The sequence below is a fragment of the Littorina saxatilis genome, linkage group LG2 (genome assembly GCF_037325665.1).
Source record: "Littorina saxatilis isolate snail1 linkage group LG2, US_GU_Lsax_2.0, whole genome shotgun sequence".
Taxonomy (NCBI): Eukaryota; Metazoa; Mollusca; class Gastropoda; order Littorinimorpha; family Littorinidae; genus Littorina; species Littorina saxatilis.
This window is the reverse complement of record NC_090246.1, coordinates 93,592,891-93,620,794: the sequence shown is the minus strand read 5'-3', so window position 1 is coordinate 93,620,794 and position 27,904 is coordinate 93,592,891. Positions and strand designations below refer to the sequence as shown.

General features: G+C 46.3%; 1 protein-coding gene across 1 annotated transcript in view; it reads right to left on the bottom strand.

Annotated features, from left to right (window-relative positions):
- Window positions 1-202: 202 nt before the first annotated feature.
- The window catches only part of LOC138954914 (polycystin-1-like), a 71,961-nt gene continuing 44,259 nt past the window's right edge, over window positions 203-27,904 (bottom strand). The window contains exons 22-32 of the mRNA XM_070326666.1: window positions 22,974-23,215; window positions 21,519-21,649; window positions 18,250-18,400; window positions 16,399-16,524; window positions 7,505-7,596; window positions 7,079-7,164; window positions 6,485-6,772; window positions 5,089-5,223; window positions 3,566-3,883; window positions 2,294-2,497; window positions 203-1,891 (exon numbers count right to left, since the gene is read on the bottom strand). Coding sequence (XP_070182767.1) covers window positions 1,187-1,891; window positions 2,294-2,497; window positions 3,566-3,883; window positions 5,089-5,223; window positions 6,485-6,772; window positions 7,079-7,164; window positions 7,505-7,596; window positions 16,399-16,524; window positions 18,250-18,400; window positions 21,519-21,649; window positions 22,974-23,215 — 2,478 coding nt within the window. The 3' untranslated portion in view covers window positions 203-1,186. The remainder of the gene's footprint in view (window positions 1,892-2,293; window positions 2,498-3,565; window positions 3,884-5,088; window positions 5,224-6,484; window positions 6,773-7,078; window positions 7,165-7,504; window positions 7,597-16,398; window positions 16,525-18,249; window positions 18,401-21,518; window positions 21,650-22,973; window positions 23,216-27,904) is intronic.

The window sequence follows — 27,904 nt, the reverse complement described above, 5'->3', positions numbered from 1 at the left end:
AGGCATCATATACACCGTTATAAATAAATAAAATTAAAAAAATGAAGACACACCAACAAATACAAAAATCTTTGGTATAAAATGAGGCCCCAAAACATACTGACCTAAAGTTAGGCCAAAGGACCTGGAGTAGGCAAGGCTTGGTGGGACTTACAAGGGAGGGGGGGGGGAGTTTGTTGGGGGGGGGGGGGGGCAGGGGGGGGGGGGGCTGGGCAGAGATTTTGGACAATAAAACAAAGGGAATCACATCATGTAAACCACTAGATTAAAACACAAAACATATTTTAAGGCCACAATAATGACATCATGATCTCTCCAGAAAAAGGATTGCAAATAAGACCTGTATTTCTTCATGCTATATGTTCAGCTTCCACTCACAATCTATAAACTCTGCTTACAACTGTATTATGGTAAACTTCTCCGTAAATTAAATCGCAGTATTGTGGCACTGATTGGATGGAAGCGGCCAATAAGCACATGTCATTATCACACTTGTGAGACAGTAATAGTCTGAGCGAGTGTTGCTATGGACGGAATGCTCTATGTACAATGGTATAAGAGACAAGCAGGCAATAAATGATGCATTCTTGATTATAAACTATATTACTTTTAAATATTTATCTTAAACTGCAGCACACCAATGAATACAGTGCATAAACTTAATGTTTGCCCTCGTGTTGATCACAGTAGGAGTGCATCTCAACAAGGGTAGCACTTTGATCTGTAATAACTGTGCAGCAGTGTTTGCCAGCAGTATTTGCCAGCACTCGTATTCAAACAACAAGCAAAGGATGGTTTGAAATCACAGTCACAATTTGAAATGGGTATAACAGGCAATTGATGTGAAATGTGTGCACCTTCACTCAAACCCTCTTGCAGCAGCAGAGCCATGATTACTTAGATTCTGCTAGATACCTTCGATCTGATCTGGATAAAGTATATTTGACTCCTTTTCTCAATGGTTGGTTGGTTTGTTGGTTGGTTGGTTGTTTGGTTGGTTGTTGGTTTTTAATGTCACTTCAACATTAGGCTATTCGGGCCTGTCTTTTCTCAATACAGTCAAATTTTGTGGACAGTCTGTTCTACTTTCACTGATTTTACCTCCACATGGATATCTTTCCATAATCACAAGCATAGAAACCTTGCTTTCACACAGTCTTGTATTCCAAAGGAAGCTCTCTCAGCTTCACCCGTTTCCCCAGGCCTCTTTCTTACTGTCATCAGTACTGTCAGACAAGGTGGCCGGCTGGCGTACGGAAAAGCCCGGTACTTTCTTGCCTGTTCCTGATGTCCCTGGCTGTGGCTTGGACGCTGGATTGATTTTCAAACTTTCTTTGGACTGACGGCTTCGCTGCGAGCTACTGCCTGGGAAGGCATCCGTGTCTCCCGAGGCCTCACTAGTGACAGCTGGCTGTTTGGTGTCATTACGACTTGGGGAGATCGGAACGTCAGATGATGAGCGCACCATAGGACTTTCACTACCAGGTCGAACGGCAGTGACAGGTGTACCGGAGTTACCTGCAGCGTCAGGTGCCGGTTGCACCTTCTGAGTGTCAGGTCTGTCAGTCATGCCAAAAGACTTGGCACCTTGGTCACTTAGAGTCCGCACCATGGGTTTCTTTGGAACGGCAGCACCTGGTCGATTGGGGCTTGAAAACGCAGGGGGAGTGAGCGACTGCCGCTGCACAACTTTGGGAGAACTTTGCTCCTCGAAGTTGGACTTGAATCGGGACACTCTGCTCTTAGGATCCAGTGGAGGTTTACGTGCTGTGACACCACCTTTCTTCTTCTGCGACAGGCTTGTTTGGTTGTCTTCCTCTGAGCTCCAACGGTTGCAGGCGATCTGAACACGGCCTACCTGCCGCTGCTCTTCTTTCTCCAGGACCTCCATCTGAGAAGAGAAAAGAATTCAGTCAGACCAATAATAAATCATTTCTTTTCGAGTGGTTTGCACCATTGTTTACATATTTTGAAGATATAGTTAGGGTGCTTCTTTGAAAAAAGGGCAAATACTCTCTCATATCTGATTTCAAAACATCTACCTGTATATCGATTAGCATAAAATTCATCTGCTACAATCAATTTTCATCATTCAATCCCTGATAAAACAACTGTTTGCTGCCTTGCTTTATTAGGATTAGGATTACCAGGACGTATTGCAAGCAATCTTTGTTTCTTTGTCCCCTTAGATTGCCATCCCCTCTCGAACCACAGAAATATTACTCATGAATGTTTAACCAAACATCACACCTGCACACTCTTTTACTTTGAGGAATTGAGCCATCACACTTACCGTGCCAAGTAGCGTAAGCAGTCTCTCCCAAGCAGGCAACAGCCTGTCCAGGGCATCACCTGTGTTCATGGAGGCGATGAGATCTGGTGTGGGTGTGTTACGCTCCAGCGAGTTCTGGCTGAGAGGACGCCATGACGAAGCCGCAGAGCTGCTGCTTCGGCTGGGAAGTGATGGTAGGCCTTCAAACTTCACCCGCCGAAAAGCCTGTCAAAACAAGAAAGAAATTTAGGATCTCTTCACCGCTGAAGGGAACAATGAATTTTTTTTTCCTCATGTTTGCAATTTCATGTTTACTTTGACAATGTTCACATGAACTAATATCAATCTGGTACTTCATTCACCATTGGCTAAAGAAAAATTGTGAATTAAATCTCAAGTTTTCCTCGAAAATCTCACAATAACAATGCTGGATAATTTGTTCCGTAAAACTAAGTCAGAGCAACCCTTGCATAATTTGTTCTGTAAAAGTAAGGCAGGCAATGAGGCTTATATCGCGCGTATTCCGTGGGTACAGTTCTAAGCGCAGGGATTTATTTTAATTTTTTATTTTATGCAATTTATATCGCGCACATATTCAAGGCGCAGGGATTTATTTATGCCGTGTGAGATGGAATTTTTTTTTACACAATACATCACGCATTCACATCGGCCAGCAGATCGCAGCCATTTCGGCGCATATCCTACTTTTCACGGCCTATTATTCCAAGTCACACGGGTATTTTGGTGGACATTTTTATCTATGCCTATACAATTTTGCCAGGAAAGACCCTTTTGTCAATCATGGGATATTTAACGTGCACACCCCAATGTAGTGTACACGAAGGGACCTCGGTTTTTCGTCTCATCCGAAGGACTAGCACTTGAACCCACCACCTAGGTTAGGAAAGGGGGGAGAAAATTGCTAATGCCCTGACCCAGGGTCGAACTTGCAACCTCTCGCTTCCGAGCGCAAGTGCGTTACCACTCGGCCACCCAGAGCAACCCTTGCATAATTTGTTCCCTAAAAGTCAGCACAACCCCTGCATAATTTGTACCATAAAAGTCATTGCAACCCCTGCATAATTTGTACCATAAAAGTCATCGCAACCCCTGCATAATGTGTTCCCTAAAAGTCATCGCAATCCCTGCATAATGTGTTCCCTAAAAGTCATCGCAACTCCTGCATAATGTGTTCCCTAAAAGTCATCGCAATCCCTGCATAATGTGTTCCCTAAAAGTCATCGCAACTCCTGCATAACTTGTTCCCTAACAGACCAGTCAACACACACTCACAGGCTTTGGCTTGGTGATGCCCGCCCACAGCTTGAAGCGCTTGATCATGAACTCGATCATCTCGTAGTCCTGGGACTCCAGGGTGGCCTTGAAGTACATTTGAGAGCGAATCAGCTTGTAAGCGTCCTGCAGGATGGCGATCACCAGCGCCACAAACAGGCCGTAGACAAAGACGTAGAAAGAGTAGAAGAAGAAGTGGCTGAAGACGGGCTGGTACTCCAGGACGGGCGAGAAGTCCACTCTGCCTTTCATCACGCCGAACAGCGTCATCAGCGAGTTCTGGAAGCTGCGGTAGCTGTGTACGAACCGTCCATAAAACTGAAAGGAAAGAACAAAAGTTTCTTATTTTTTCTGCAAATCCGCACAAAGAGAAAGAACAGTACAAACCGCCCAAATAACTGGAAGGAAAGAACAAAGTTTCTTTTTTTTCTCTCTGCAAATCAGCACAAACAGAGAGATAGAAAGAAGTTTCCAAGGAAAGTGAAACAGAGTATGTGGGTGCACGTGCTTATTTCTGTGCACAAATACAAAGCTGAAACTTTGCTTCACCCTTCAAAATGTTGTCAGCTGTCTAACTGGCAAACACTGCAGGACAGTCAAGTCCATACATTTCTAAATGGAACAGTTTTCAAACTTAATTGGAATTAATGGATTATCCTATTTGGTTTCTAATCAGCAGGGACCACCAAATAACTAATAATTAGGAGAAAGTATTTCACAACGCAACCCCCCCCCCCCCCCCCTTATAAGACCTCCACAAAAGTGAGAACATCAGGTTTTAACAGAAGGGAGTCTTAACTCACTCGCTACGAACCACTGCTATCGCAGTGGTCCCATGCACACCACTTCCCCACGAACCACTGCGATAGCAGTGTTTGACCTTTGGATTTTTTTAGCTCAATGACGTCAATTTTTGTACGAAAATAGAGAGGCTGGCTCTCAAGTTTAACCAATCGTCTGCAAATTACCAAGCTAGTTTCACTTCTGTCTGCTGTAGAACGATGACGCGAGGTTTGATTTCGTACTCGCTGGCTTTGTGCAAATTTGCAAAACAATGGCGTCTACCAGTACGACACGTGCTGAAACACTGCTATCGCAGTGGTTCGTGGGGAAGTGGTGTGCATGGGACCACTGCGATAGCAGTGGTTCGTAGTGAGTGAGTAAACCACGCGAATTTGAAGTGATGGCCCTGCGTTCAGCGTAATTTTGATGCCAGAAAAAGGGTTATTTATACCCCCCACCTAAATCAGCTATTTTCTAAGTAAAACACTTGAAACTTTGCACTGAAGGGCATCAACATATCAACAGTAAATCCTGAAAGTTTCAAATATCTGTGTTGAGTACTTCTTCAGTAATGATTTTTTTACCAACTAATACAAATGGCCAGTATACAGTGGAAAGCATAGGAAAAATCGCACAGTAGGGAGTGAGTTAAAATGGGGTTAAATTTACAGAGGTTATGAACAGGAAATCTTTGAAAACAAGGTCTTAAGAAGGGGGTTCCACTGTATTTGTGAACTTACCAGGTATCCCAGCTGTGTGTAGGTGAGGAGAAGGACGAGGAAGATGAACGTTGCCCCAGCCAGCCGGCCAAAAGCTGTGGCCAGAGTGCGAGGGTAGACACTGAGGGGCTGGATGAAGCGAACCTGGCCTGCAATCTGTCACACACAAATGGTGATCCTTGTCATTGCACAGCTGCAACTACATGCTTTCAAACCCACAAAATGAGCCACAGTAACAATATGAAGTTGTGCAAATGTTCACACCCAAATCAAAATCCAGGCTCTGTCATAAGTAATTGTGGATAAATCTAGAACTACAGATTTTGAGAAAGAGGTGAACGTTCCTGTACCTACTACATTACTTCATAGACGTACAGATCTGATCCTTGGCTTGTTTTAGCTCCCTATGTCTGTCCTTCTAAGATCATTGATCTGTTACCAATGGTTGGCAAAACATAACCTTTGATTTATATCTAATGTTTGTACTCTGTCAGCATTTACAAAATAAGTTTTAGAAATTAGCCTAATAAAAATAAACTCTGCAATTTACACTGTAAGCCACATAATACACCAGGATGAAACATCTTTTGGGTTTCTTGATATACTCTATGGACATGCTCAATTTTTTTATTCATGCTTTTTCGTTCATCAGAGTGCTTCTGAAATTAATCAGGATAATTTAACAATACTAGTTCATGCAGCACTATATTCATGGTATCAAATTCTGGCTACAGTGTTAAACACAGAAAATATTTTTTACAGTGGCAAAGGTGGACAGACAAATCTCAACATTCCTGTGCCTACCACATTACTTCATAGACACACCGACAGGCAGCACTCTTCCATACAACCATATGCCATGCACAATCTAAAACATTCAGTTCCTTTCCCTATGAAACAATCATGGTCAGATATGCTACATTATCTATGTGTTAAGTTCTGCTGATTATTGACATCTACCAACATCTAGAATTACCATCAACATAGAGTTAACCACATCAATCATCACAGTTACAGAATCACAGATCGAAGTATTCCTTCAAAATAAACTATTGAAATAATACAGTCAACAGTTTCAAAACCTGTCCCCAAATTTCATCTGATGTGATTAAAGAGGTCTGCTAAATCAAGATGAGTGTAATTTCCATAAAGTTAGGCACAACATAAACAAAATAAAACAATACCCCAAAGAAAATATTACAAAATATGAAAAGGTGAACTAACAAATAAATATAAATCAAAAATTGATTTGAAAAAATTCCTTCCACCCTCACCCCTAAAAAAAACCAAAATCCATCCTACTGAAAACAAACTGTAAAACAAAATTTTAATATTGCCCATTCAAATAGTCAGCAAAAAGCCCCCATGCCCCCCCACCCCCCCCAAAAAAACACCTTCAACCAATGACAATCAATACCTTGAGGAACAACAAAAACAGTAGGCAGGCATGCAACAAACGCAACAACTCATGCAGGTGAACCGGGCGGTCAAAGTTGGTGAAAGACGTCCACTGGGTACTGAACCTATCCAGCGTATCCGTGGCAATGACGGCGCACGCCACGTACACGGCGATGCATGCAAGGCACAAGAGGGCGGAAATCATCTGCAGCCAGTTGCCAGGGCAACGCAGAAACTTTGACTTCTGCTGGCAGATTGCCATGACTGTCTGAACCAGCAGGTAGATGGCTGGTACCAGCAGAAGCACCTAGGGAGCATACAGAACACATACTTAGGAGAAAGTCGCAGAAGATTTTTTAAGTTAACCGTGCATGTGTCGACTTATAAGTGCTTGTCCTACTTTCATGCGCACAGCATGCACTAGAATGAGACTAAACAGGAAAAAAAAGACACTTTTGATATGATACCTGTTTTAGATTTTGTGGGTGTCTACAACAAAATAATAAATCCAAGTCCTATTATAAAAAGTGTGGCACATACTGTCATACAGTCATGTTTACATCCTCCATCTTCAGACTTGAGTTAAAACAGAGTACAAGACAAGCAAGCTCACCTGGCATACAAACACAGGGTCCACTCTGTTGTAGTCAAAGACATGCAGCCGCTGGGTGTTGATCGTGTGGCTGGCCAAAACTCCACCTGAAACACAAGTAGAAGAAGCTTGCTTCCAAAATCTTCTCAACATTATTCAAAATCAAATCTAAAATGTATGCAGATAGTTTTAAATCCACACACAAACACACACATACACACGCTCCAAAAATCCTCTCAAAATCAAATCTGAAATGTATGTATACTTTTAAATCTACACACACACACACTCTCTCTCTGTCTCTCTCTCTCTCTCTCTCTCTCTCTCTCTCTCTCTCTCTCTCTCTCTCTCTCTCTCTCTCTCTCTCTCTCTCTCTCTCTCTCTCTCTCTCTCTCTCTCTCTCTCTCTCTCTCTCTCTCTCTCTCTCTCTCTCTCTCTCTCTCTTACCAGAGATAGGAAACTCCAACAAGAGGGTTGCTGCTGAGAACAGGTCTTCTGCTGCACTGTACGATGTCCATTCAATGAACAGTGCTCGAGACCTGAAAATCAACATACTTTCTTTATTTGGTGTTTAACGTCGTTTTCAACCGTTCAAGGTTATATCGCGACAGGAAAATCAACATAGAGTATCATGGTTCATTAATATTTCCGTATGAACTGTTTTGAGACACAAACAAGCATGCAGACATTAATGTGCATGCATAAAGATGCGCATTAACTCAGATGCGTGGATGGTTAACACTGCATAAAAGAACATTCACATCCGGTCACTTGCATTAGCAATCATCTACAAATACTCAAAAAAGTGAAAACATAAACCGGTCACTGACACAGATAGACAGATGGATGAATAAGTGTACAAAAACACAGATAGACAGATGGATGAATAAGTGTACAAAAACACAGATAGACAGATGGATGAATAAGTGTACAAAAACACAGATAGACAGATGGATGAATAAGTGTACAAAAACACAGATGTAAAGATCCAAAACAGATAGACTGCTAACGTTTCAAAAAGCAGAATCAAACAAGTCGCGTAAGGCGAAATTACTACATTTAGTCAAGCTGTGGAACTCACAGAATGAAACTGAACGCACTGCATTTTTTCACAATGACCGTAGTCCGCCGCTTGTGCAAAACGCAGTGAAATTGATGAGCCTGTTTAGCGCGGTAGTGGTTGCGCTGTGCTGCATAGCACGCTTTTCTGTACCTCTCTTCGTTTTAACTTTCTGAGCGTGTTTTTAATCCAAACATATCATATCTATATGTTTTTGGAATCAGGAACCGACAAGGAATAAGATGAAAGTGTTTTTAAATTGATTTCGAAAATTTAATTTTGATCATAATTTTTATATTTTTAATTTTCAGAGCTTGTTTTTAATCCAAATATAACATATTTATATATTTTTGGAATCAGAAAATGATGAAGAATAAGATGAACGTAAATTTGGATCGTTTTATAAAAAAACATTTTAATTACAATTTTCAGATTTTTAATGACCAAAGTCATTAATTAATTTGTAAGCCACCAAGCTGAAATGCAATACCGAAGTCCGGCCTTCGTCGAAGATTGCTTGGCCAAAATTTCAATCAATTTGATTGAAAAATGAGGGTGTGACAGTGCCGCCTCAACTTTTACAAAAAGCCGGATATGACGTCATCAAAAGTATTTATCGAAAAAATGAAAAAAAAGTCCGGGGATATCATTCCCAGGAACTCTCATGTAAAATTTCATAAATATCGGTCCAGTGGTTTGGTCTGAATTGCTCTACACACACACACGCACAGACAGACACACAAACACACACACATACACCATGACCCTCGTCTCGATTCCCCCTCTTTGTTAAAACATTTAGTCAAAACTTGACTAAATGTAAAAAACAAGAAAGGTCACATTTTTAGAACAAAACAACATGTTCACAAGAACCTCCGCCTAACGGCATTTGAATTGCACAGACTGTAAGGCTTCTTTTTAAGCCTACTGTCTATATGATACTTACCGAGACAGTACTATTCTTGCACATTATCTATTATAGGCCGAAAAAATTGGACAAAACGCTGCGTGGGTACAATTATCTCCCATAACCATGCGCCACCGTGGATCCCAAGCACTGTCTGAGTGCTTCCCCCTTACAGGATGTAGGTGGCGCGTCCTCTTTCTTTATGAGCTGCAGACCCTCAAAAAGCCCATAACATATCAAGAGGGGAGGCGGGAGGGAAACTCTAATAGTACTGTCTCGGTAAGTATCATATAGACAGTAGGCTTAAAAAGAAGCCTTACAGTCAATATAACACTTACCTCGACAGTACTATTCTTGCACAGAATACCAGAGTGGTGTGAGGGTGATATGTAGAGTATTAAACTCCTTAATCAAAATCACTTAAATCCAAGGATTAAGATACCCAGGCAATTTTCGAACAGTACTACTGTAAAAGAAAATATACCCAAGAAAAATACCTTAGACTGACGTGACCATGCTGGCAACCACTGCTTTGGCAATGCCATACGACTGGTCAAGCCTGAGACTGGAAAAGTCTCGCATATAGTGGTTAATAAACGTGGCTGGAGTCTTCCAGAACGCGACCGCCATTATGCTTTGGAGCGAGGCACCCCGCACGTGCGCCAACGAGGAGCCGATAGCCCGAATCTCGTGTGCCCTGATGTCAGGGACCACATCCACTTGAGCATGAACATAAGCCTGTTTGATAAGCAAGGTCAGCCAACGAGCTAAAGTTTGTCTAGAAATATCCGATTGGTACTTCGGATTAAGCGAGACAAACAGTGACCGCTTAGAAGACCGAAAGCTACGTGTTCTATCCAGGTACACTCTAAGGGCACGTACTGGGCAGAGGAAGCGATCAGGGTCATCATGTTCAAGAGTGGGAGCCAAGGCTTGAATGACTACTGGTTTGGACAACTCCGAGGCATTCTGATTCTTGGCTCGAAAGTCTGGTAGGAAAGCCAACGTCACCTGATGTGTGGTGAACTCAATGTCAAATTCCAGGCCACTCAAAGCTTGAATACCACTGAGTCTACGGCAAGTGGCTAAAGCGATGAGGAACACAGTCTTAAAAGTCAGGAACTTGATACTAATGCCTGCCAGGGGTTCAAACTCCTTGCTACGCAGGAGTTTGAGAACCAGGAAGACATCCCACTTGGGAAATGAAACCCGAGGTTTAGACACCGCTGCATTGCTAATACCCGAAAGGACATTAGCAATGAGGGAGGAACTGATCAAGTGTTCAGGTCTGCGACCAGTAGCAGCCGCAATCGTGGAAGTGATGGCAGATTTGTATCCAAGAAGAGTCTTAGAAGAAAGACTCTTCTTTTGATACACTTCCACCAGGAAGTTGGCCAAGTCCTGTGTTGAGGGATAAAGCGGCTTTATCCCCTTGGACAAGGCGAAGGAGGCCCAAGCTCTCCAGCGTAAGTCATAGAGCTGATTAGTTGATCGCCTCTTAGCGTTCAAGGAAAACTCTACTGAACTCTTGTGCAATCCTAGTGCAAGCAGTTTGGAGCGCACAAGAGCCATGCGGTCAAGCACAGACTCTCTGGACGTGGATGAGGGAGGCCTGATCGAGGCTGGAGCAGACTTCCCCCGTCCAGATTCAGAGGTAGAGGGTCTACGTGGGTGAGACCGCGAAGATCTGGAAACCACGGAGCTGTTGGCCAGTAAGGCGCGACCAAAATCAGTCTTGGCCGTTCCTGCAGATACTTTGCCAGTACCCTCGGAATCAGAGATGTCGGGGGATAGGCGTAAGCATCGAGGAGCCTCCACGAGAGAGTGAATGCGTCCACGTGGAACGCATTCGTGTCTCGAAAGGGGCTGACGTACCTGGGAAGCCGAGCGCTGAATCGAGTTGCGAACAGATCGATCAGAGGACGGTCCCACCTTGCCCACAGACGCCGTAGAACGTTGTGAGCGATGGTCCATTCTGTGGGGAGAACCTGATCGCCCCGACTGAGAATGTCGGCCAGGGCGTTCAGTTTCCCCGGAACGAATTGGACTGACATCCGGACCTGATTGGTCTGGCACCAGAGCAGAATCTCCTCCGCTAACAGGGAGAGGGACCGAGAATTGGTGCCCCCCTGGTGGCGAAGGTAAGCTAGGCATGTGGTGTTGTCCCCGTGGACCAACACATCCTGATCCCGAATCAGGAGGCGAAACTCCAGCAGAGCCCGACGAACCGCCTCCAACTCTAGAAAGTTGATGTGTAGGAGGGACTCCTCCTGGGTCCAGACCCCCTGGGCCTCGTGCAGGTCCAGGTGGGCCCCCCAACCCCGCGTAGAAGCGTCGGTGTACAGGAAGAGAGACGGCCGTCTCGGTTGGATAGGCACCGCAGAGTTGAGCCAGATCGGGTCCAGCCATTGGACTACAGCCTCGTGAAACCAAGGCCCGATCTGGACCAACTCGGTGTAATCGAGAGGCCTGGAAGTCCGATCTGCTACTGCCCGTTGCAGGGGACGTTTGTGTAGCCTTGCAAGGGGCAGCAGCAGAGCGACAGACTCCATGGAACCCAACAGTTCCGCCAGCCGCCTGTGAGGAACAGCGCGGCAAGCCTGAATGGAGAGGATCTTTCGCCTCAGGGAGAGGATTCTGTCCGGGGAGGGAGACACAGTGTAAAGCACTGTGTCGAACGCCATCCCCAAGTAGCAAAACTGCTGGGCTGGCACGAGGTCTGACTTGTGCCACTGTATCTGGAACCCCAAAGCATGGGTCCGTTCCAGGACCTGCCGGGTGTGTTGGAGGCATTGATCGCGAGACTGGGCCAGGGTGAGCCAATCGTCCAAATATTGACGCAGACGCACACCCTGAGCTCTGACCAACGCCGCCAGCTCCTTGACCACCTTTGTAAAAATCAGCGGGGCCAAGGACAGGCCGAATGGGAGGGCCCGAAACTCGAACACTGTGCCCTCCCAAACAAACCGGAGCAGATGTCGGTACCCCGGGGCCACCAGGATGTGGAAGTAAGCATCCTGGAGGTCCACAGACGTGGCCCAATCGTTTGGCCGGATGGCCAACCGGACCGACGAAGGGGTTTCCATCTTGAACTTGCACCTGCGAAGGTACAAGTTCAAGGTGGAGAGGTCCAACACCGGCCTGAACCTGCCGTCCTTTTTGGGGACGGTGAACAGGCGGGAGTAGAACCCCGGAGAAGGCTGAGAAAGGGGGTAGACAGCCTTCTTCTCGACCAACGAGTTCACCTCGTCTTGAAGAGCCTGCCATCTGGCAGGGTCTCGAGGAGGGGGGAACGTCAAAGGTAGAGCGGACAATGGAGGTTGTGACGACAGCGGTAGAGAAAACCCCGACCCCACCACCCTCAAGATAAACTGGTTGGAGACCAGTCTGCCCCACATGTCGCGGGCCCGAAAAAGGGAACCGACGGACGAAAGAGGGGCAACTTGAGGGGGCGTCAACGTAGGGCCGGGACTCACTGAAAATTCTGCTGGCGGGCAGGCGCAGGCTTGCGACCACCCCCCTGGTGGTGCTGCTTACCCTTACCTGTCTGAGCACCCTTCTTCTTGCGCTTGGGAGCACGAGAAGCCGGGGCCGCAGGGGGGAACGCGACAGGCGCCTGAGAGGAGGAAGAAGGAGGCAGTGAAACTGGCTTCTTCTTCTTCTTCTTCTGAGGCTGGGAGCTGGAGGTGACTGTAGCACTTCTCTTACTCCCCGCCGACGTCGCCGAAGCAGCGAGGCCAACCATCAGAGAATCAGTGTTCCTCTGGCGTGTGGACTCCACCACAGAACGGACAGTGCCCGGATGAAAAAGGGAAGAAGGCTGAGGAAACGTGTTCCTCAGACTCTTCCTCATATCCGGAGGCACTAAAGAAGTAGCCAGAAAATGATCACGGAACAGGGCCAACAAGTGGACCCGTGTTCCAATGGCCAATTCTGCCGCAGTCGTCACGCACGATCGCACGGCATGCAAAGCCCGATCCACTCGAACCGTGTCAAGGACCCGAGTGGAATCGGACTCTGCCCGATCGGGAGGGTCCAACAGTGTGGACAGCGTGCTCATCCATGTCAAGGCCTGTGATTGGGCCTCGACAATGGAAGAAACGGTGGCCTCAAGATTGTGGAACGAAGCAGAGCTCAGTTCCACCTTCTTGACCGAAGGCACCTCCCCAACGAACACATCACCGTCAGCCCCACCCTGAACACTCGAAGTCTGGAAAGGGAGAGTTCGAGAGTCAAAGGGAAAAGGGAGGGACGAAACAGATTGGACACGAGGAAACAGTGGAGGTGCGCCTCCCGAAGGAAAGCACGGCACTGAATCCGCGTCCTCCCGAGGAACATAGGTCGCGTTTGCACGTGAATCTGTACTCCTCAGGCGATGTGCTGCCGCTTCCACCGTGGCACTAAGACTAGGGTGGAACGCGAATTGCTGGCGGCCGGATCGTTCATAAAACGAGCCGCCGGCAGACGCGGCGTGTGCCTCCCGCGCCCGGGCCGAAGCGGACTCCAAGGACGAGAGGGCGTCGGAGGGAAGGACGTCCTGAAACTGTTCAAACGTCCTTCTAGCTGTGCGAGGGAGAGCCTCCTGCCTCTCGTCCTCAGACTCCACGTCCTGTGTGTCAACCGAAGGGTTGGGAACACTAGACGACAGACGCTTAAGAGAGGCATCCGTGGCGTCAAGACGCCGCGTGATGTCTGTCATGTACTGTTGGAAAGTACGAAGCATAGCTTCGGAAGTTCCATCAGAAACCGGCAAGGGTAGAGGATCAGTGTTAACCTCAGGGCGACCCTGATCCTCCTCCCCATCGTCCTCTGACTCACTCTCCTCTTCACTTCCCGACAACTCCTCAACAGCAGGAGTGTAGGAAGCTTGAGGGGGAGGAGCCGAAAGTGATGAAGTAGACTGTGACGAAACGCCCACTGAAGCAAGAGGCCGCGAAGACCCCTGCCCCAAAGACGAAACGTCTCCAGCAGCCGAAGGGAGAGAACAACAAAAACCCTGCGACTGTTGGGTCAGTCCAGCCAACGAACCCCCGCCATTTATAGACTGAACAGGGACCCATCGGGTCTGATCAGAAAAGAAATGGTCCGGTCCGGTCGGGGGTGCCGATCCGGTCCGGTCGGGTGGTCCGGTGTTCCGGTGGTCCGGTCCGGTCCGGTCGAGTGGTCCGGTGTTCCGGTCCGGTCCGGTGGTCCGGTCCGGTCCCGTACCATCCGGAGGTCCCGTTCGGCACAGAACCATCCGTACCCACAAAAGTGTTCGGGTGGTTCGGTCCGGACGTGGAAACACCGTACCATCCGGACCCGTAGGTCCGGTGGTCCGGTGTGTTCCGGTTCGGTGCCAGACCACCCGGACCAACAGAGGTGGTCGGGTGGTCCGGTCCCGACCGGACCACTGGTCCCGTACCGTACCATCCGGACCCGTAGGTCCGGTGGTCCGGTGTGTTCCGGTTCGGTGCCAGACCACCCGGACCAACAGAGGTGGTCGGGTGGTCCGGTCCCGACCGGACCACTGGTCCCGTACCGTACCATCCGGACCCGTAGGTCCGGGGGTCCGGCAAGGGCCAGAGGTACTGTCCCGCACCGGACCCTAAGGTCCGGTACGGTCCCGTACCATGGGTCCCGTCCGGACCAAACCCGGAGGTCAAGTCCAGTCGGGACCCGTGGGTCCGGTTGGATCCCGACCCGTAAGCCTGGACCGTTCCGGACCCTTGGTCCGGACCATCCGTCACCCGAACACCAGACGCTAAGGAATGGCGTGGGGTCAAGACGGTCCGGTCGGAGGTGTCGGTCTGAGCAACAGAAACAATGTTCCCGTCGCCCTGACCATTCGACAGAAGTACCACGTTCTGTCGAACACCTCCACGTCCAGTAACTAGTCGGCCGGAGCGTTTCATAGAGGGACAGCCACCAGTCACACGGACGTCAGAGGGAACCGTAGTAGCAGTGGTCGTAGGCACGATGCCTGAAACCCCTGCCCCCACAGGACCGCCCTGAACGGGGTCAATTCGCATCCCAACCCCAGCGGGGAGGGAATTCATAGACCCCGTCATCTCCTCCGATCTCCCCCCCCATGAGTCCGAGACTACTGTCGAAACAGCAGTAGACGACCCAGCGAGGGAGTTCAGAGGAGGACCCGTGTCCCTCCTGGCTTCCACAGCGGTGGAAACCGAGGAGGGCACAGGAGAGGCACCGGAAAAGAAAGAAGTCGAAACCTGAGTCTCTCCCGTAGCCCCTAGATCAGATTCACCAACCCCCAAAGAGGGTTGGGAATCGACCCGCCCCCGGATTCGAGCCAGGGAGGAGAAGGAAACCTTCCCCCCAGGCTTGAAACCGGGAGGAGCTGAAGCCTGAGACTGAGGGCCGGACAACGGCGTCGAAGGGGGGGAAGCGTGTTCCACGGAAGGAGAAGGAGAAAGACGCTTTTTCTTTCCCCTCGACCTTCCCCGAACCTTCGACGGCGCAGCCCCGCCCGAAGTCCCAGGTTCAAGCCCAGCCTGTTTGAGCAAGCTCGCATTGAGCTTGCTCAAACAGGCTTTCTCCGCCCTCCCTCGCCGCAAACGCAAAGCGTTTGGGGAGGGAGAGTCGGAGCGCCGAAAGGTCCCCCTGTCCGTGCGCAAAACATGACGCTGTGCGCCCGGAGAAGGGTTGCCCCCGGCAGACTCTGGTTCCGTAGAACCAGAGCCCAAAACAAGACGAGACATCCTACCTCGCCCTGTACGTACCCTTAAAAAATCGAGAATTAACAAAATTCAAAGAAAATTAGGTCAATACTCAAGTGAATGAGGCGAAACGAGAAGCAGACGACCGGTCACCACGAAGTAGGACGGTAGGCACGCCGAGTCCGCCACACAACAACGGAGGCACAAGTTGGAAGAAAAACAACGTAGCCTCAAGCCAGAAGTGGAATAACACACAAAAATCCAACAGGTGGTAATCCACACAGAAAAGAAGACTCTAGAATCCAAAATAATCCGGGAGCGCAGCAGAAACACAGCCTACTGTCACGCGCGAAAAAAGAAAGAGGACGCGCCACCTACATCCTGTAAGGGGGAAGCACTCAGACAGTGCTTGGGATCCACGGTGGCGCATGGTTATGGGAGATAATTGTACCCACGCAGCGTTTTGTCCAATTTTTTCGGCCTATAATAGATAATGTGCAAGAATAGTACTGTCGAGGTAAGTGTTATATTGACAAGATAAATCAAAGCAACATTTCTTTATTTTTTCTGTTGTGTATGTAGTTTGTCCACTTCAAAGGCCATTAGGTTCTTGTGAACGTGTTGTTTTGTTCCAACGTTCCAAAAATGTAACCTTTCTTGTGTTTTTTGATTTCAGGGATAGAGAGATAAAGAAAAGAAGAGAGCAACAACTGACTTGCGATCCAGCCACAAAGAGTCTCTCAGCTGCTGCAGGGTGTCCAGCGTCTGGTTGTAAGATGTGCCCAGCTCTTGCACATAGCCACCTCCAGTGTAAAGCAGGTCCTGCCCAAATTTGGACAACCTGCACACACAGACAGACAGCATATTTGGTTGCTGAGACTCACAAGAACATTCACAGATACACCACCTTCGCAGATACACTGATAAAACAGAGTCCACATTCCAACCCACTACAAAAATAGCTACAATAAATAAACTAACACGGAAAAGCTAGCAATGTACTACTCAAAAAAGTAGCACAGTGGAACCCCCCTTTTAAGACCCCCCCAACCCCAATTTAAGACTCCCTCCTTTTTAAGACCTTGTTTTCTCAGACTTTCTGTTCATAACCTCTGTAAAATTACCCCCATTTTAAGACTCCCTCCTTTTTAAGACCTTGTTTTCTCAGACTTTCTGTTCATAACCTCTGTAAAATTACCCCCATTTTAAGACTCCCTCCTTTTTAAGACCTTGTTTTGTCAGACTTTCTGTTCATAACCTGTGTAAAATTACCCCCATTTTAAGACTCCCTCCTTTTTAAGACCTTGTTTTGTCAGACTTTCTGTTCATAACCTCTGTAAAATTACCCCCAATTTAAGACTCCCTCCTTTTTAAGACCTTGTTTTGTCAGACTTTCTGTTCATAACCTCTTTAAAATTACCCCCATTTTAAGACTCCCTCCTTTTTAAGACCTTGTTTTGTCAGACTTTCTGTTCATAACCTCTGTAAAATTACCCCCAATTTAAGACTCCCTCCTTTTTAAGACCTTGTTTTCTCAGACTTTCTGTTCATAACCTCTTTAAAATTACCCCCATTTTAAGACTCCCTCCTTTTTAAGACCTTGTTTTGTCAGACTTTCTGTTCATAACCTCTGTAAAATTACCCCCATTTTAAGACTCCCTCCTTTTAAAGACCTTGTTTTCTCAGACTTTCTGTTCATAACCTCTGTAAAATTACTCCCATTTTAAGACTCCCTCCTTTTTAAGACCTTGTTTTCTCAGACTTTCTGTTCATAACCTCTGTAAAATTACCCCCATTTTAAGACTCCCTCCTTTTTAAGACCTTGTTTTCTCAGACTTTCTGTTCATAACCTCTGTAGAATTACCCCCATTTTAAGACTCCCTCCTTTTTAAGACCTTGTTTTCTCAGACTTTCTGTTCATAACCTCTTTAAAATTACTCCCATTTTAAGACTCCCTCCTTTTTAAGACCTTGTTTTCTCAGACTTTCTGTTCATACCCTGTGTAAAATTACCCCCATTTTAAGACTCCCTCCTTTTTAAGGCCTTGTTTTCTCAGACTTTCTGTTCATAACCTCTGTAAAATTACCCCCATTTTAAGACTCCCTCCTTTTTAAGACCTTGTTTTCTCAGACTTTCTGTTCATAACCTGTGTAAAATTACCCCCATTTTAAGACTCCCTCCTTTTTAAGACCTTGTTTTCTCAGACTTTCTGTTCATAACCTCTGTAAAATTACACCCATTTTAAGACTCCCTCCTTTTTAAGACATTGTTTTCTCAGACTTTCTGTTCATAACCTCTGTAAAATTACCCCCATTTTAAGACTCCCTCCTTTTTAAGACCTTGTTTTGTCAGACTTTCTGTTCATAACCTGTGTAAAATTACCCCCATTTTAACACTCCCTCCTTTTAAGACCCGATTTTCTGAGATTTTTGGAGGTCTTAAAAGGGGGGAGGGGGGGGGGGGGGGGGTGGTTTCACTGTATATATAAACAGAGACTAATCAGTCATTCTGTCATCAATAAAAGAAAAAAGAAAAACAAGATAGCAAAGCCCTACAAGTAACTTACGTATCGAGTTGTTCAGCAGAAGAGTGGAACCAAGACGCATTTCCTGATGTCATGTTCAGCCATTCTTCACTGTACGTGGCAGTATCTTCTGTGAATTCCAGTCGTCCGATGCAGGAGCGATTCTCTTTCACTTCATCTGTCAGGCAGCCAACTGCACAGATACCCATCATGTTAATGTAATAGCAAATTTAATGTTTACTGTGACTTTTTGTTTAAAATTGTTAATACACCTTCTCCAAACATTCTCTCTTGAACACATCAAGTGCAGTTTCAATCCAAAAACAGGTAGACTACTAACGTTCCAAAATTCAGAATCAAAAAACAAGAATTATAGGTTATTGGAACATTTAATTATTGACAAACACTTCTCATTTCTCGCATATATATATGACTAAGTGCCAAAAGGTGCGCACGAAAAGCGGACAAAGGGGCTAAAAAATAAAAGTTGAAAAACACGACTGATATTGTGATTTTTGTTAAGACAACAGATGCTGGAACCCAATTACGAAAAGAAAAGATAAATGTACCCAAATGATTTTACAAATAACGATAATTTTGTTCGTTATATCATTCAAAACGGCACTGAGTCATAGCATTAAGGTTATCTCGCACGTTTTTAAAGCTAGGGCTTTGAAACTTGGCACACAACCAAAGTATAATGACCTCCAGGTATGGTGCACATCACATTAAACAACATTGAATTTCAAGGTCACAGCGAGGTTAAATTTCCTTTGCAAACTGGAAAATTGTTGTTGTCACGTCTTACATGTTTTAATACTAGATCAGTTAGACTTTACATACTTCACATACTTTCAGCATTTTTATAAAACCTCATTAAAAGTGACCTGCTGGTTAATCTTTGTCAAAGTTCAAGGTCACAGCGGGGTCACATCTGGTCCAAATGTGGAATATTTTCAATTTATTCAGCGCGTTTATAGCACGAGCTTTGAAAATACACACAGTTCTAGTGTATAATGTTCACACACGATTAAAGTCTGGTTGAAAAAGTCAAGGTCACAGCAGGGTCGCGTTGAGGTCAAACATATACATTTTTCAATGAGGTTTTCTCATATGTTTTTGAAGCTAGGGCCTTGAAACTTGGCACACTACGCAAGTTAAATTAAACCTCATCAAATTCCAAGGTCACAGTAAGGTTAAAGATCCTTTAAGGATATTTTATAAAAAAGGTGACCGCCTGGTTAATGTTTGTCAAATTTCAAGGTCACAGCAGTGCCATCTGGCTTAAACTTTGAAAAATTGTCAATTTCTTCAACTAGTTTTATAGTGTTTGAAGTCATTCACACATGATGAAAGTCTGGTTGATAAAATCAAACGTCAAGGTCGCAGCGGGGTCGCATTGAAGTCAGACACATGCAATTGTCATTTTCACGAACGCCTTTTAAGCAGCACCTTTGAAACTTCACACATCCCAAAGTTTTGATGTTGTTTGGTTATAATCAAAGTGTGGTCAATTTCCATGATTGAGAGCATTCAGAGGGGTCAAGTTGAGGTCACACAAAAAGTGATAATCTTTATAAGACTCACGTTTGCTGCTATTGCTCACTTGACATTGGTGAAAGTGCTTATTTTATAATTGTTGATCTTGATGTTTTGACCAATTAATATTACCAGGATCAACCATACCAGATTTCAAAGTCCAGAAGTTGTCAAACCTCAAACCTGTTGGAAGTTTCAAAGATTTAAGCATCAACAAATTTCTATTTGATTTGACCTTAAATAACAGATTTGACCTTAAATCTTAAAACAGATCAACCAGACTTTGGTTTTATATAAATTGAAGTTCAATACAATTTCCTTTTTTTTTTACCCACACGAGACCCTGCTATGACCTTCACATTTCTCAAGGATCAACCTTGAATTCTCCATGTTGAACAATCATTAAGCAAAAGCGTTGTTTGAAGTTTGAAGGTTCTAGCTTCAAAAATCTCTGAAAAAATATGTTTCATCCGTTTTCTGAACCACATGTGACCCAGCCGTGACCTTGAAATCTGACAAGGGTCAACAAGACTTTTACCATGCATGGGGGCGATTAAACCCCAAATGTGTGTGAAGTTTCAAGGTTTCAACTTAAAAAACGTCTGAGAAAAATATACATTTTCCTTTTTGGACAATGTGTTGCACGCAAGACAACACGACAAACGCTCGTGTTATCATTCTTTTACTTTAAGGTCGACTTGCGTGCCCGCTCTTTCGCTAATCTCAATTAAAATTCATCTTGGAAGTTCGGTTTTATTACGCTTTTAATTAAGAAGATTAAACTAAGACAACAAATAGTTAGTTTTACCCATTAAACTCGATAAGGTAGTGACATTTTATGTTGAACGCAAGATGGTGTCGCACGCAAGATCTGAAAAGATGTTGACGACATAATTTCAACACTTGATAGCGCATTCGTGGTTCGTGATTTCTTCACAAATTTTGAACACAGAATGTGTCACGTGGTTCCGTAGATGAAGTAGATCTTTGTACATGTAAATTTTGTTTTTAAAAGAAAATAACCGTTAATTACCGAACATTTTGTCGCACGCAAGATATGACGAAATTTTCAAATCGTTTTCAAAAATGCTGTTCAAAAGTTCTGCAGTCTTTGCTGGATTACTTGAAAGACAGCAGTTTGATACACCGTTATCGCTTGACGTGTCGACATCAATTCCAGAGTTTTTGAAAAAGAAATTTAGTAAATATCTGCGATTGAAAAATGTATGCCGTGATGACGACACATCTTGCGTGCGACACCTTAAAATTCGGTTATCGAAAAAAAAAAATTCTCTCGAGATTTAGATTTGACGTTTGGTCTCGTCTGTAAAGCGATGTTTCAGGCATTCAATCAAACTAAATGCAATTCATTTGTGCTTCTTGTTATTTTTCTGTGGCATATTCAAAACACGAGGTATCACGATGTCCGTTTTCAGATGGCCGGTTTTGGCGTTATTGTTGACTTTAAACAAAGATAACTTCAAAACCCTTCAAGTCAGACACACGAAATTATGTCCACTATCTCTTCGCACATTCATCCACACACACACCAATTTTCAGCAGACACACGTTTTTAGAAACATTTTTATTGTAAAACAAAGTCGTCTTCTGTTCTGTGAGCACCTTTTGGCACTTAGTCATATATATAATATACATATAGAAATATTGACAAATATCAAAATTCTTCATTTACAATTATTGTTTGATCACTGACTTTGACACTACAACAGGAACAACGGTGAACTTTCGTAACAAGCAGTCACAAAACTTACCCAGAGTGCTTCTGATTTGCCTCAGACGAGCAGGGCCCAGCAAGAGAGGGTTCTCTTCATTAGGAACAAGCTCTCGTCTGTACAGCCCTGGCGTCAGCACGTCTCTTGCCCAGTCCCAGAACACATCCGTGCTGCAAAAACAGGGAAGAGATGAAAGGCCATTAAAATCACAGGTGTATTTGACCCCCCAAAAAGTTTTCAGCATTTTGATGTGACTCACAGCTGAGGTAGAAGAAGGCAGACAAAAAATAGGTGAAAACAAATAGAATAAGAAAAAAACAAAAAAATACTGGATGAAAAGAAAACTACAGTGGATCGCCCCTTATTTATTTATTTTATTTTATGCAATTTATATCGCACACATATCTCAACCACGGATTCAAGGCGCAGGGATTTATTTATGCCGTGTGAGATGGAATTTTTTACACAATATATCACGCATTCACATCGGCCAGCAAACCTCAAGCCTATTAGGGCGAGCATTCACCTTTCACGGCCTATTATTCAAAGTCACATGGGTATTTGTGGACATTTTTATCTATGCCTCTACAATTTTGCCAGGAAAGACCCTTTTGTCAATCGTGGGATCTTTAACGTGCACACCTCCAAAAATCTGAGAAACTCAGATTCAAAAACAAAGAGACTGCCAACGTTCCAAAATTCAGAATAAAAAAACAAGAAAGGTAGGTTGTTGGAACGTTTGTTATTGACAAAACAATACATTCACAAATATATCGACCCAACGGTCTTTTAAGTGCACAGACAAACAATTAATAGCGAAAACTTATCTGGCTGATTTTTTCTTCCGCCTGCCACGAAGCCGCAAGCGAATGAATGATTATTATTATTATTTGAATGTATTGTTTTGTCAATAACAAACGTTCCAACAACCTACCTTTCTTGTTTTTTGATTCTGAGAAACTCAGGTCGTTCATTTTCATTTCATTTCATTTTCATTACTTTATTGTCCCATCGCTGGGAAATTCGGGTCGCTTCCTCCCAGTGGAAAGCTAGCAGCAACGGAGTCGCACTACCCAGGTGTCTGCGTGTTTAGGTGTATTCAGCCACCTGCACTTATGGCAGAATGACCAAGGTCTTTTACGTGCCATTGTGATGACACGGGTGTGGGACATGGCTTCCGTCTCTGGGTCTGCACATAAAGTTGACCCGTGTCCGTCCCGGCCCGAATTCGAACCTGCGACCTTCCGATCACAAGTCCAGTGCTCTACCAACTGAGCTTCAAGGGAGGGAGTCTTCAAATGGGGGTACATTTACAGAGGTTCTGAACACAAATCTGAAAAAGCAAGGTCTTGGAATGGAGGAAGTTTTAAATTGGGGGGTCATAAAGCGGGTTCCACTGTACCATGAACATGAAACAGGAGAAGAAAAAAACCATGAAACAGTTATTCAACTGTTTCATTTGATATATAATGGAATCAGAAGTGTCAACACTACCTGCTGATGTTGTAGAAATAGACAGGTGTGGAGGTGTTGGTATAGACCACACTGTTCTCCAGGTGGTCGGAAGCACGGTACAAGGCGGGGCCAAAATAGACGTTGGCTACAGCAAGGAGAGTTCCCGTCAGCAGCAGGTATGCGAAGGCCTGTCGGATCATGGTACGCAGTCTTGTCTTCTTACGACCCTCATCTCGCGCTTGTATCAAGGCAAACCCACCCAGTGGCCTGAATTTCACTTCCTGTATTGAAATAAAACCATACACACACAACATGGTATCAGTGTGCGTCCACAGATTTGCATGATAGATAAAGACAAAAATACCACTTTATTATCTCAAATGAGAAATCAATTTGAGGTGCAATAGATACACTTTGAGTAACATATAAACTTTACGTTTTAGAAAATCTTATCACAAATGAGGCAGAGCGCTGTTTAGAGATCTCATAAACAAAGGGAAGTAAGTATTCTAAATGAACATGAACAAGCGACTTTCATCCTCAAAAAGTTGCTTGAAATGAGGATGAAAGTCGCTTGTTCATTTCAATGCTTGTTATTCTCTCAGGTGCCAGGAGACTGCTTCCGAATAACTCTCACTTACTCTATTACACATGTCGTATGCCCGGGGGCCCGGTAGCTCAGTTGGTAGAGCACTGGACTTGTGATCGAAAGGTCGCAGGTTCGAATTCTGGCCGGGACGGACACGGGTCAACTTTATGTGCAGACCCAGAGACGGAAGCCATGTCCCACCCCCGTGTCATCACAATGGCACGTAAAAGACCTTGGTCATTCTGCCATAAGTGCAGGTGGCTGAATACACCTAAACACGCAGACACCTGGGTAGTGCGACTCCGTTGCTGCTAGCTTTCCACTGGGAGGAAGCGACCCGAATTTCCCAGCGATGGGACAATAAAGTAATGAAAATGAAAAAAAAAAAAAGATTAGAGCGCTTACTTCCCTTTGTTTATTAGATAATAATAATAATACGAGAATTTATGCCGCGCACATATCTCACCACAAGGCGACTCAAGGCGAACAGTACGAAAAATATGAGAGAGCCCTGAAATGCAGCCGCTTGGCGCAGAAGGGACAGCACTCTATATTTCGGGGAAGCATGCTGGGTATTTTCGTGTTTCTATAACCCACCGAACTCTGACATGGATTACAGGATCTTTTCCGTGCGCACTTGGTCTTGTGCTTGCGTGTACACACGAAGGGGGTTAAGTTACTTGCAGGTCTGCACATAAGTCGAAAATTTTTAATTAAATTTTGATTTAATATAATATACTTACCCAATTCTTATGAATGCATTGACTTTAGTCCCACATGCTAGATGTCGAAAAACCTCTCAAATTACCTGCCCTTAGTAGGGTGGTAACCAAGCTAAAAGCGACGCCATAGCCGTTGCTATGGCCTGACCTTGCTCGGTTACCCATAACACCCTGCGCACCACGTGAGCGCTAGCATCCGTCATGTTCATTCGAGACTATTAGTCAAACAAACCCCCAAGGACATAATCCAGCGGGGACGGATGGGAGGGTATTAACTATAAGAATTGGGTAAGTATATTATATTAAATCAAAATTTAATTAAAAATTTTCGATTTAATCACATATTCTTACTCCAATTCTTATGAATGCAGATTCCTCCTAAAGGCGGAGGGAACTTACTTATGTCCTTGCAAGCACCTGCCCTGCAGCCACCAAAGCCGGCAAAGCACTGGAGCCATCCAGTCGCGTGCAAGAGATGTCACGAAGGTAGAAGTTGATGAATACATCGTCTGACTTCCAGTAAGCTGTCTGCAAGACATCGCTTAATCGCCCTGAACGTAAGACGGCCACAGAGGACGCCCAGGCCCTGGCCTCATGTACTCGAGCTGATGTCAGAGGAAGGACTGAACGCCCCCCCCTCTCCTTAGAGAGCCACCACTCATAAGCTCGTCTAATGAGGGTCGCCACCCATCTTGTAAGGGTCAATTTCGATATGTCCCTGTCATATTTCGTGTTCAATGAAATGAACAAAAGTTTTTGGCTTTTGGCCCTAACCAACTGAGTGCGAGCCAAGTAAGACTTCAAGGCCCTAACTGGACAGTTAGCTAAGTCCGGATCGTGCGAAGCTAGGATAGTCCCAAGCGGGGGGACTCGGACCACGGGCGGGGATTGGCCTGGCTTTTGATTTTTCGCGAGAAAACCAGGCCGGAAATGAAGCGACATTGAACCATCGCGCTCAAACGCGATGTCTTCCGACAGACCCGACAAGGCATGTATCTCACTGCCTCGCCGAGCAGTAGCCAGAAGAAGCAGAAAAACCGTCTTGCGTGTTAAATCAGTCAGGCTAGAAGCCTGCAAAGGCTCAAACGCCCCAGAACGCAAATATTCTAAAACCAAAAATAAGTCCCATGCCGGGACAGAGGTCCGTCTCTGCGCTTCCTGGAGAGCGGCCCCTTTGATCACACTAGCAATCACTCCGTTAACGTTGATCAATCTGCCTATCTGTCTCAGAGTAGCAGATATAGCAGAACGTCGGACTCTCAAAGCAGAGGCCGAACTGCCCTGAGCAGACAAAAAAGAAAGATGATTTGCCACCTGTAACGAGCGCGGGGCCACAGCATTGACCCCCGTCTCCCTACACCACTTGGCCCAGGAGGCCCAATGGCAAGCATACACAGACGCAGTCGAGGACCTATGCGCCTTAAAAACCAAATCCAGCGTAGAGTCTGAAGCGCCAGATTTCCGCAGTTCCGACCTCACAGTCTCCAAACGTGTAGGCGCAGGGCCTGCGGGTCTCTGTGCGGGATGCCTGTTCTTGGCTGAACGAGCTCTCCCCGCACTAGATTTAGAGGGATCGGAACCCCTTTTGCCAGCAACAGCAGATCTGGAAACCACTGCTGGGAAGGCCACCAGGGGGCTACCAGCAGCAGGAGCTCCGGACGATCCAGCTCGGCCTTCCTCACCACTCTGCTGAGTAGAGGAAAGGGAGGATATGCGTAGGCCTGAAGGCCGCTCCATGAGATCTCCAACGCATTGCTTGCCCAAGCTTCCGTGTCCGGAAAGGGAGACACGAAAATGGGAAGTCTCTTTGAAAATCTCGTTGCAAATAGATCGATCATGGGCTTCTCCACCTGTGCCCACAGGCGTTGGAGCGCCCCGTGAGTGATCGTCCATTCGGTGTGCAACACCTGAGAGGACCTGCTGAGCGCATCCGCCAGAGCGTTGAGCTTGCCCGGCAGGAACTCTGCTGAGATCATGATCCAATGCGAGTGGCACCACACCAGAACCTCGCACGCCCTGTCTGACAGGGAAAACGACCGAGCTCCTCCCTGCTTGTTGATGTAGGCAGCGACAGTGGTATTGTCCGTGTGCAACCGGACATGTCTGCCGCCCACCAGAGGGAGAAACGCAAGCAAACCGAGGGAAACAGCCTCCAACTCCAGGCGATTGATATGCCAAAGACGCTGGGCCTGAGTCCAAAGACCGGAGGCCGCCTGGCCCCCGATGTGGGCCCCCCACCCGGCCATAGACGCATCCGTAAACAGGTCTATGTCCGGAGGGGGCAGAGAGATGGGGACCCCCTGAGAGATCCAGTCTAGGTCCAGCCACCGAGCCGTCGCGTGACTGAACCATCCCTGCGTGGAGACGATTTTGTCCCAATCCTGCGAAGCCGGCTCCCAGAGAGAGCTGAGCGCAGCCTGGAAAGGCCTCTTGTACACCCTCCCTAAGGGAACCAGAGTTGCCATAGATTCCATTTGGCCCAGAATCGAGGTAAGGACCCTCACCGAAGCCTGCTGGCTGCCAGCCACGGCCGAAATGAGAGCATGAAGCTTCTGAATCCTCTCCTGCGTAGGCCGGACCGTCCAAGCGACAGTGTCGAACGCCATACCGAGGTAAACAAACCTCTGCGAGGGAGTCAATTCCGACTTCGCTTGGTTCACAGAGAACCCCAGGCTCAGAGCCCGGTTCAACACTACCTGAGTGTTCAAGAGGCACACTGATTGACTCTGACTCAGAATCAACCAGTCGTCGAGGTACGTCCGTAGACGAATACCTCTTTGCCTGATCAGCGCGGCCAACTGTCTGATCACCAAAGTGAAAACCCACGGGGCCAGGGACAGCCCGAAGGGCAGAGCCCTGAATTGAAAGATCCGATGACCCCAGCGGAACCGGAGCCACTTTCTGTCCACTTGATACATAAGGATATGAAAGTAGGCGTCCGTCAAATCCACCGAAGTCACCCAATCTCCCCGGCGTAGGGCCTCCCTGACCGAAGCTGGCGTTTCCATACGAAACTTGATCTTCCGCAGAAACTTGTTCAAGACCGAAAGATCGAGAACAGGCCTCCAGCGGCCTGACGCCTTGGGCACAACAAACAGGCGTCCGTAAAACCCCGGCGAGGAGTGATCCACAATCTCCTCTATAGCCTCCTTGGCCAACAGAGACGTGATCTCTGTCTCTATGGCCGCTCTGGCCTCTAGACTGGCCGGAAAACGAAAGGGAGGAGGAACCCTGGTCAAGGGAGCCTTTTCCCCCTCCCACAACAGGCGGAATCCCGATCGCACCACCCGCAAAATCCATTGGCTGTGCACTAACGCCTGCCACATGGAAATGGCCCTGGTGGGGCCCCCCGCCACCACAAAAGTGGGGGGAACAGGGGTGATGTGATCGGGAGAGCCTCATTGGGGGGAGGGCTTTCGAGCCCCCCCCCTCCCCTTCCCGAACGAGGGTTTCTTAGGATAAGGAGCACCCTTGGCTGGTGCGCCCTTATCTCCCTGTTCCTTAGGACGAGAGGCGTTGTGCTGCTTCTTGTTCCAGGCAGGCTTAGAAGAAGACTGAGATTTCTTTGGGACTTTAAACGAAATCCCAACGAGATGTCTGTCTTTAGCCTCCTGAACTTCCCGCTGCCTTGCATCCAGGGCTACTCTACCCAGGAGAGA